Source organism: Pagrus major, chromosome 23 (assembly GCF_040436345.1).
Source record: "Pagrus major chromosome 23, Pma_NU_1.0".
Classification (NCBI taxonomy): Eukaryota; Metazoa; Chordata; class Actinopteri; order Spariformes; family Sparidae; genus Pagrus; species Pagrus major.
The window spans coordinates 1,784,394-1,794,064 of record NC_133237.1 but is presented as its reverse complement, the minus strand read 5'-3'; the positions used below and the strand labels follow the sequence as shown (position 1 = coordinate 1,794,064).

General features: G+C 42.2%; 1 protein-coding gene across 1 annotated transcript; it reads right to left on the bottom strand.

Moving 5' to 3' along the window:
• LOC141019640 (fructose-bisphosphate aldolase A-like) lies at positions 1 to 9,336 on the bottom strand. The gene is made up of 8 exons (XM_073494619.1): positions 9,263 to 9,336; positions 7,465 to 7,581; positions 5,475 to 5,741; positions 3,373 to 3,533; positions 3,008 to 3,091; positions 1,052 to 1,226; positions 739 to 938; positions 1 to 572 (listed from the first exon to the last, which is right to left on the bottom strand). Exons 2-8 carry the CDS (start codon positions 7,574 to 7,576, stop codon positions 477 to 479), a joined length of 1,095 nt encoding a protein of 364 aa, XP_073350720.1. The 5' UTR covers positions 7,577 to 7,581; positions 9,263 to 9,336; the 3' UTR covers positions 1 to 476.
• Positions 9,337 to 9,671: the final 335 nt, after the last annotated feature.

Below are 9,671 nucleotides of genomic sequence, written 5' to 3'. Positions count from 1 at the left end.
TCATCAGTCATGAAATATTTTAATTGTAATCTCTTCCCAGTGCATACACTCTATAACACTTTATATTCAGTATAATGTCTACCCAGTGTCCTTCCAGCAGCTCAATAATGAAGGCACGTGTACTTTACAATCATTAAGACAACGTGGAAACCGTTGGAACAGATGGAAGTATAGACCATGGGCAGCTCTGTAGGGGACCTCTTTCTTTCTGTGGGGTTTAAGTGCACAAACAAAAAATTAAGTGACACAACACACTGAGTGGCCATACAGTAACACTGATTTTGTAGGTCCAAAGTCAAACTTTAAGGCAGGATAGAGCAGGAAGTCATTTGGCTCTCATCCCTAATAACATAATGTTGAATGTTTGGTTAGTGTGTGTGACTCAGACAATTACAGCCTGTCACAGCTAGGTGTGGTAGGAAGCAGTGGAGTGACTGGGTGGAATGGGGATGAAGTGCATTGAGGAGAAGCAGGCTTCAGTAGGCGTGGTCAGCCACAAACAGACTCTCCTGAGCTGCTGCTCCACCCTGTCCTGAGGACACGTACTTCCCCAGAGCTGCCTTGCTGTTACTCTGTGAAACAAAGAAAACAACGATTCAATACAACTAAACATGGGTTTTATTACCTCCACCGAGGAGACTATGTTTTCCCCCCTGTCCCATTTGTTGGTTGGTTGGTTTATCAGTAGGATTACACAAAAACTACTGAACTACATCTCTCCCCCTCCTCCCTCCTTACCAAGGCTCTCTTGATGTACTGGTCCTGGCAGGCCTTGCCGTTCTCCTTCTTGCCTCCCCAGGCCTTCAGGGCCGAGGCCTGCAGCGCCCGCCCGAAGGAGAAGGTGAGGGCCCAGGGCCTGTGCAGGGGACACTGGTTGATGGCGTTCAGGTTGATGGTGGCCTCCTCCTCACTCTGACCGCCCGACAGGAAGGTAACACCTGGGGGAGGAGGAGAATGGACAGAAGGTCAGGTAGAAATATGGTACTGTATACTTGTGATATCCATGTCTTTTTGATGTGTACCATGATAATATCTCAAGTGTCCGGCTCACCTGGCACAGCAGGGGGCACGGTGCGGCGCAGGGCAGTCACAGTTGCCATGGCAGTCTCTTGAGGGCTGTACTTTCTGGGGCAGGAGTGTCCAGCAGTCACCATGTTGGGCTTGAGCAGTGTGCCTTCCAAATAGACGTGGTGATCGGACAGCGCCTTGTAGACAGCTGCCAACACCTAGGAGAGAGAGAGAGAGAGAGAGAGAGGGAGGGAGAAGAAAAGTGATTTCATTCCCCTGGTTCCACTTACAGCCAATTTCATATTGAGCTTGTTTCCCACAAAACCCACAAGTTTGAGCAGCAGCAGCAGTAGGAGTTCGTTGCCCTGCTTCATGGCCCCAGGGCACCGTGCCCCAGGCTTCAGGAGCAGCAGTGACGCTGTCCACACACACACACGCACTTCTGCCATTATTGAATCAGGCTTTCATCATCCGAAAGGACATGCACACACACATGCACTTGTACAGCCAATAGGAACGCCCTCATGTCCATGCATGTGGGCAAATGCATCGATGCGTAACTGAGGAGGAGGAGTGCTGCTGCGTGTCACTGTGACTGTAATAATTATATGTGGATCACAGTCCATGGATCAGGTAGGCCGGGTCATAAAAATCAACATTCTGATTAATAATGGACAGGTTAATTGTGTGTGTCTCTCCATTAAATAATCAGTGAAGTTAGGTAGCTGTGCCTCGTGCATAATTGTGCACTTGGGCCCCTTTTAAATCTCCCGACACGCTGACAGGCTCGGTCAGGATCTGATGTTAATGAATGTTCTATGTTTTTCACATCCAAAAGCTCTTTTACATTAAAAAACTTCAAAATGACTGAAAGCAGCCACTATAATCATTAAAGCAGAGTGTTGTGAACCCTCGTGTATACGCACATCTTACTATCTGAATAGTAGTACACTTTTAACAGTAAAGCTTTTTGTTGGTCTATGGCAAAAATGTTTTCTGCTGCCTAAAGATAGCAATTTGCCAACAGTGCGCATGAACACACTTCATTTCAAGACCTACACACCCATGGGTGCACAGGTGGCTGCAAGTGCATTTGCTACCTACACAACATGGGCGCTGGGTGTGAAAACTAGCGGAAACTAGCAATTACACTTGCACTGTGAGACACTTTATGCTGAGTGTAAGATAAAGCCCAACAGCTTTCACTGGGAATGTCTCATAATTCCAACATTAAAAACCATCACCAGCCATCACAATGACTTGAAAAGCTGTTATAATCACATAAATATGAATCATAGTGGCTTTAAAGGCTGATACAGTGTTTCATTAGTGACACTAGCAGCAGCGTTGATGAGGGAGATTAATGGCTGATGAAGAAAGCAGATCATCCATCTCAAGACTGGATTAAATATAATTTGATATCAGACTTACAGGTGAGAAGACTGAGGACTCCAAAGAACACATATGTACCTCTGTGTTTGTTAAACTGATAACGTTGCTTAAGTCTCACTGCTGCCTTTCGGGACTGTAGCCTTTAGCTAATATTTTATGGTCGAATAATATAAATCTAGTGCTTCCGCATAAATGTTTGTTCTGAGACAGCTCTGTGGTGCTGGTAGTGTACTGACTTTGCTGTGCTTTTAATGGAAAGCCTGCTGTGACACAAACATCAGCCAATTCACTGTTAACTCCAGCTGTTACCTAGATACGGTCTGTATGCCTTTGTTGACACGCACAGCAGGAGAAGAAGCAGGTACAACATGATCAGACACGACCCTTTTCAACAAAAGTGAAAATATGCATCACACATGTTTCTTGACTGCCGGCCAGCACACACACTCTGTTGCTGAGAGCATGCCACATTCAGTGAAGTTGATGTTTTCCTGCATTATTAGTCACAGTTGCATTCCCATCCATCATATCAGGTGTGAACCGCAATGACAGGCTAATACCTGTTATTATTTCAGTCGGTTCATCTGTCACAGTACCCATCACTCACCTTCTCAGTCACGTACTGGCAGCGCTGCAGGTCGTGGTCACCGTCTGGAAGAATCTCAGGCTCCACGATGGGCACGATGCCATGCTGGGGGTGGGAGGGCAGCAGGGGAGGACGGTAAGTAATGGATGGAAGCGAACATAGCTACGAGCATCATGACAACAGACAACAGCACTTCCTCTATTGGGGTTGTAACTTGTGTACCAACTGTTACACAGTTCCTTAAAAGGGCAGCTGATGGGCCAACTGTGTACTAAATTGTGTAACGGCTCTTTGTGTTACATCACTGCATTAAGAAAACAGGGTTCTTTGACTGGAATGTAAATGTGTGTGGCAATTGAGTGTGTGTGTGTGTGTGTGTGTCTAACCATCTGGCAGATGCTGGCGTAGCGGGCCAGCACGTTGGCGTTCTCCATGATGGCCAGCTGGGACGGGGTGGTGGAGGTGATTTTTAACACACATCGCCACTTGGCAAAGTCAGCACCATCCTTCTTGTACTGAGCACAGCGCTCATAGAGCCCATCCAGACCTGACAGAGACACAGCACAGACAGTAAGTTTGAGTCCTGAGAGAAGGCGTGGACCACCTGAAAACATTAAAGGTGCCATCTGTAAAATATGGCTAGAATTTGAAGGTAGCTCCAAAGACATAGAGGGGAGCATATAAGTACAGTAACTGACAACTACTATCTTTGCTAGCTATCCTTGGCTGTAGCTAGCTACCATTAGCAAATTAGCTCATGGCTCAGTTAGCTGTGGAAGCAGTGGCCCTAGAGTTCGCCTGGACCTGGTTCATAGGGGGAGTCACTAAGGGCAACTGGGCTCAGCAGCCTTCCAATGAACATGGCTGGACACCGAACTGAGATTGAACACAGCTTCTGAGACCAACAGATGCCAGCACGCAGGTGATTTACCGCGACTCTGACCAGGACTATGACTCCAGGGATGAGAGGACACAGCAGATGTGGACAGGGGAGGTATGAAACAGCAGTGGAGAGAGAGTCAGACATCAGCAGTGGGTGAAAATGGAATGTAGAGCTGGAATATTTCCACATCTCACTCTGTGAATTGAGGACTTGTTTTGACTAAAGCAGAGCTGATTGTGGATTGTGTAAAGTTTAGTTTGCAGGGCTGTAAGACCAGCTACTCTTTGGAGAAGTTTGTATATTTCATCACTTTTGAGAATATCTGCAAAACACATACACAGAGTATGTGTGCTAAGATAGGCTAATCTGACATGTCAATATACTGTCTAGACTGCATGCATAGGTATAATAGGTATCCATGACTTGGTCTAACTATGGGAAGTTTTGCAATTACAGTGGAGTAATAGGTTAAAGGGTAACGAAGGTGTGTCTGCCCTGTAGTCAGAAGCTTTAGTTAAAGGTAGAGTTAAAAACTATATTTATTTCCAAGAGTAAGATGAAAACATTTATATTAAAATAGCCAACATGTCACTCCCCCCAGAACCAAAAAAGTGTTCATGTTTGTACATAAACAAATAACATGTGAATCAGTGAGGTTGATTAGAGGCGTTGGTAGGTGTATGTTGTCTCACAGAGCACCGAGCACACAGCTAGGTGTTTCCTCCTGCTTCCAGTCTCAGTGCACCAAGTCCTGACTCCAGCTCCATACTCAGTGTTGGGGAAGCTACTCTGAAACTACCTAGTGAGGTTACAAGCTACTTTTCAGTGGAGGTCAGGCTGTAACTTTGGCTGCCAGTCCCGTTCTCTGTATCTCTGCTCTGTACTTGTTTGGTTGATTCTCTCCTGAATCAGAAGATAGTGCAAATTGAAGGTGCAGATGCTGCAGGGTGGCAGAGCGTTTAAATAATCTGAGTTTTTTAATCTTCTGAAGAAGGTAAAATGCAGTGGCAGAGCATTTGGTTACCTTGCTACTGGTGGAAATGTTATGCGGTTCTTAAAATAGCTATGCTACCAGACTGCTACCGGGGAGTGTAATTAAATTAAATTTAATTAAACTTGCAGCACGACTCGCCAACACCGCCTGTACCTCACTTCTTAGTTTTCACTAATTTTATGGATGGTTGACTGCTTAAGTGTAGCTGTATTGTTGTAATCATTAGCTGTCATTTGTCTGGCACATTATTTATTCATACATGTTAACTTGATCCACTTAAACATGATTTATTTTGCAACTTGCTTTAATAATTGTATTAATGCTTTATTTGGACATGTTTTAATGTGTAGACCACAGAGAGACTATTCCTTTAATTTTGTGGCGAAGAAACCAAGGACTATGTTGTCTACACAATACACTCTAAAGGTGTTTATGTTCAAGTTTATATAAACTAAAAGCCTTTCTGTGCCATGGTTCCCTCCATCATACACCCTAATGATAGTAAAGCCCATCAATAATCAGTCATTTTGTCAATATTTGCAACTAATGCATCTTAGGACGTAACAACAGTAGTTTTCCTGCTATCATTGTAGTAAACAGCAGCACTGCACCTTGAGTAGTGGTCTCTCCATTGGTGCCAGCGAGAGGGACCACACCCTTGTCCACCTTGATGCCGACCACCATGCCCTTCTCTTTGACCAGCTGGGGGAAGAGCTTGCCGTCATCCGTCTTCTGGTAGAGTGTCTCGTGGAAAAATATTACACCGCCAATGCAAGGGTTGACCTGGTCGTCAGCAGTGAAGAGGAGCTGGCGGTAAAGCCTCCTGTTCTCCTCCGTGTTCTCAGTGTTGATGTTCTGGAAGCGCTTGGCCATGCTGCCTAGAGGTGCATGGAGACAGGAAAGACGAGAGTGAGAGAGACATGAGCATTCACCAGAATCTTACCAAAATAATATTAAGTTGCATTTTAGGAAGTGTGGAATCCAGTGTTTTTTGAGCTTGACACACTTCTGGCTCCCTTGCATGCTCAAACTTTTAGAACTGCCAACTATTGTGATTACTGAGTAATCAATGATTCTAGCTTTTTGAATGTGAATCTTTCTGGTTTCCTCTTCATCTATGACAGTAAACTGAATATCTTTGGGTTGTGGACAAAGCAACTTTGATAACATCATCTTGAGCTTTGAGAAACACTTATCATAGAATGTCAGACAATCATAAAAAATGTCAAACAAGATTAAACAAGCAGTTGATTTGTTGGGAAAATAATCAACCAATTGAAATTAATTGTAATCTGCAGCCCTACAAACTTTGTAGAAGTTGACTAAACTTTTAAAGGCCAATCTTTTTCTGACAACTCGTCACAGGTTATGTCTATGAGCTGTGAGCACTTCAACAAAAGAGTGATGTTCCTTCAGACTCTCTCTTTTTTACTACCTCAAGAGGTAAAAATTGTCTTTCTTAAATTCTAAACCTTTACAGCATTTATTCTAAAATGGTTAGTAAAAATGTTAGGTATATATGATTATTAGAAAAGGTGTAATGAGGGAGAAGTTGGGACTGTATTTGCTGCATCTTATTTAGAATAAAATACAGGACACATAAAAGTGGTGACTGCCGTTCGTCTTTTAACGCTCACTGTAATCATTGATGTTGTGTACTTAGAAAGGATGTGTTCTTCAAACATGACAAAACTATATCACAGATGTCCTTGCCTCTGTATCTTTAAACTCTACAGGGTTTTTGAGCGGTGTTCTTTATTCCTGTGGTATTTCAGTTGTTTTGTCTACAACCCTACTGGATGTGGCAAATAATGTTTGCTGTACTGACATTTTAGCTGTTGTGTTTGACTGTAGACGACAACGGACAACAGTGACTGCAGGTCACTGATTTGACGGTTTAAAGTGACGCTTTATAATAATCATCATTAATAAATTGTAAATTTATGGTTAATTAAATGTAAGTTAATAGTTACTTCACTGTTGACAAACAATGCAATGCTTTATAAACCACATATTAAGCAATTGCAAAAAACATCAGTTGTAACTTTACATTAAACAACTGCTTAATAAATGGTTTATAAAGCATTTCATTGTTTGTTAACAGTCAAATAACTATTAACTAATGTTTATTGTAAGTGGAGTCTGAGACAGTTTACAGTGTAAGGAGAAACTTGTCAGTGCTCTCTGGTGAACAAACCTCAAACTCTGTTCTGTACATTCATACATGATTTTATTGATTTCTTCATCATTAGTTCTATCTGAGATTAGTTAAACTCAACCAATAATACCAGTCTTGCTGATGTATCAGTCAGGGTCTAGTAAAATGTATATGTTAGCATGTACAAAAATGGAAGATGCATATGTGCTTTTATATTTTCAGCAGATACCTTATATTTGATAAACATCCTCGTCTCCTATTTTAAATATCAAATCAACTAGCAGATGTTCTAACTGTTTTAATGTGATTACTGTGTGGCTGAAGTGGACTGTGGTTGGTCATTGTGGTCAACAGAATGAGTGTGATCCTGTTGCATGTCACTCATTACTGCCTCCTACTCGTGTGCTGGTTACACACTCAGTCTGTGCCTCCTGCAGTCGTACCTGTGGATTCATCAGCTGCGAGGATGCCTTTTCCAGCAGCTACAATCCTCTGAGCAATATCACTGAGCTCCTTCTTCTGCTCAGTACTCAGGAAGGGATACGCATGAGTCATGATGACTGGGATGGAGACAAGACGAGAAAGAGAGAGAGCAATATTGACTTATTTCTTAGTCGCAGAAACAGTAGGAGATTGTGCAGTCTTACAAAATCAAACCACACAATGACTACACCTGAAAAGGAAATGTGAAGACAGACCCTAGAACTTAGAACGTTTTCCCTCAACTTTGTCAAGAAAGTTGACGAGAGCATTCTCCACTTGAGCAGCTCTGTATATTCTTCCATACATAATATTTCAGACCGAACCTTACTGATACTGTTAATGATACACACACACACATCTTCATCTTTTTGTTCCATCTTTAAATGGACACTTCCTCTGTTGAACCCATCAAATTCATATGTTAAACAACTAGGGGGCAGCATATCATTATAGTAACCGCTGCAGACTGCTGCTAACTGTAGGTGCCATTTGCTAGTTTTTAGACCACAGGGAGAAGGAGGTTTCCGGGGGCCCAGAAGGTAATGCTGATGGCACTGGTGCCAAAATGTCAAAACTGTTATTTCTTCACATTTTTCAATTAATTTAATTTGCGTTGTTTTTTTTATATTTGAAACTAAAATTCTTACATAGCCTATTGAATCTTTAAATGCAATACACAAACTGTGTACATCCAAAAGTAAAAAACAAATAAACAGATGAACAAACAAAAACAGATTTATTTATCAGAACTATGTTTTTTCTTCTTTCCTCTCCCATTTAGTATCTCATAATTTATCTGGTGAGCCAGGTGCCCAGGTTGGGAACCACTGGGCTAAACTACCTAAAAGTTAGTAGGCTGGCCACTTTTGTTAATCATACCTAAGTTCTTTGACAAGTAGGACTGTGAATGAAGGACCTTTACTTGAAAGTGAATATTTTGTTGAACTGCCATTTTTCAACAGTTTAAAGGAGCACTCTGTAGTTTTAAGGAAGAGATCAATCTCAGTTTCAGAAGAGAAAGATCTTCATTGACTGATGTTTTTCTGCCCAAACAAACTAAATAATCAAACTCTCTTTGTTTTCATGACAGAATAAACTGAATAAACAAACTGACCTGAAATGACAACACAATGTATACTGTTTTACTTTGTTTTATTCACTTATGGGAAAAATACATATTTCTGAGTTTGTATTATTATCTCATTAATATTGTAAATATTACATTTCTGAGTTTGAATTTCTTCTCCAAAACTACAGAGTGACCCTTTAAGTATCGGAACACTTCTTCCTCGACGGCCGCGGGACGATAACTTCAGCCGATAGTAAAGAACTGGTCACGGTCAGAGTCTTTTCTGGCAGGAAGCTGGAGCCTCAGGTCAGGAATGAGCAGTATTTCCCTGTCTGTAATACTGTAGTAATACACTGTAGCTTCTCATGGCGGCACTTCCGCGTCCTTGCCAAGCCATCAGAATGACTTTGAGTTGTACTGGGAGTTCCCAGCTAGCTACAAACGGACTTCAATAAGTCAACTGACTCCACTTCCATTCAGCCACTTTACTGTGGCAAAGTAATATTTTATGGCTTGAGGACAATTCTGTAAAGTTTTTACATAGTTGTTACTATAATAATAATGTTACAAAGTGTTTGGAAAAATGGAATATTACAGACGCGAAGCTATACTCAAAGAGTCAATATAAACAAAAGTGTCATTTTCTGGGCTAATGTTTGAAGTTCTTGGATGGAGAAAAGGAAACTCACCAGATTGTTGCTACGTGCAGACACAGACGGAGGTTGACAGAAGCTGCTGTCGTAAAATGGGAGAGATGGAGAGAGGAGGGAGAAGGACGAGCAGTGGAACAGCAGAGCCGAGGGCGTGACCTCAGTGGGGATTGTCCAATCAGAGTTCAGCTTTCAACGGCACTGACGCGCAGAGTCGTCCAGTAGGAGGATGTGGTAAATGTGTCGTCGGGCTCTGACGGTTTGAACGATGATGCTGAAACGCCAGGTTTGTATACCCTTCTCTTTGTCTTACAGGCAATTACTTCATGAGTTGATCAAAAATCCTGCCCGACAGCTCAGTAGGGGTCTTCTGGATGCATCACAAATAACCTTATAATAAGAGCCTTATCAAATTGACCCTGGTCTACTTTAAACATTTTAAATGTAA

Excerpts from the sequence above, each read along its gene's own strand:
- LOC141019640 (XM_073494619.1), bottom strand. The coding sequence starts at position 7,576 with ATGACTCATGCGTATCCCTTCCTGAGTACTGAGCAGAAGAAGGAGCTC. Across the intron at positions 3,092-3,372 it reads ACGCCAGCATCTGCCAGATG|CATGGCATCGTGCCCATCGT; the intron begins GTTAGACACACA and ends TCCCACCCCCAG. Across the intron at positions 1,227-3,007 it reads GCCAGTACGTGACTGAGAAG|GTGTTGGCAGCTGTCTACAA; the intron begins GTGAGTGATGGG and ends TCTCTCTCCTAG.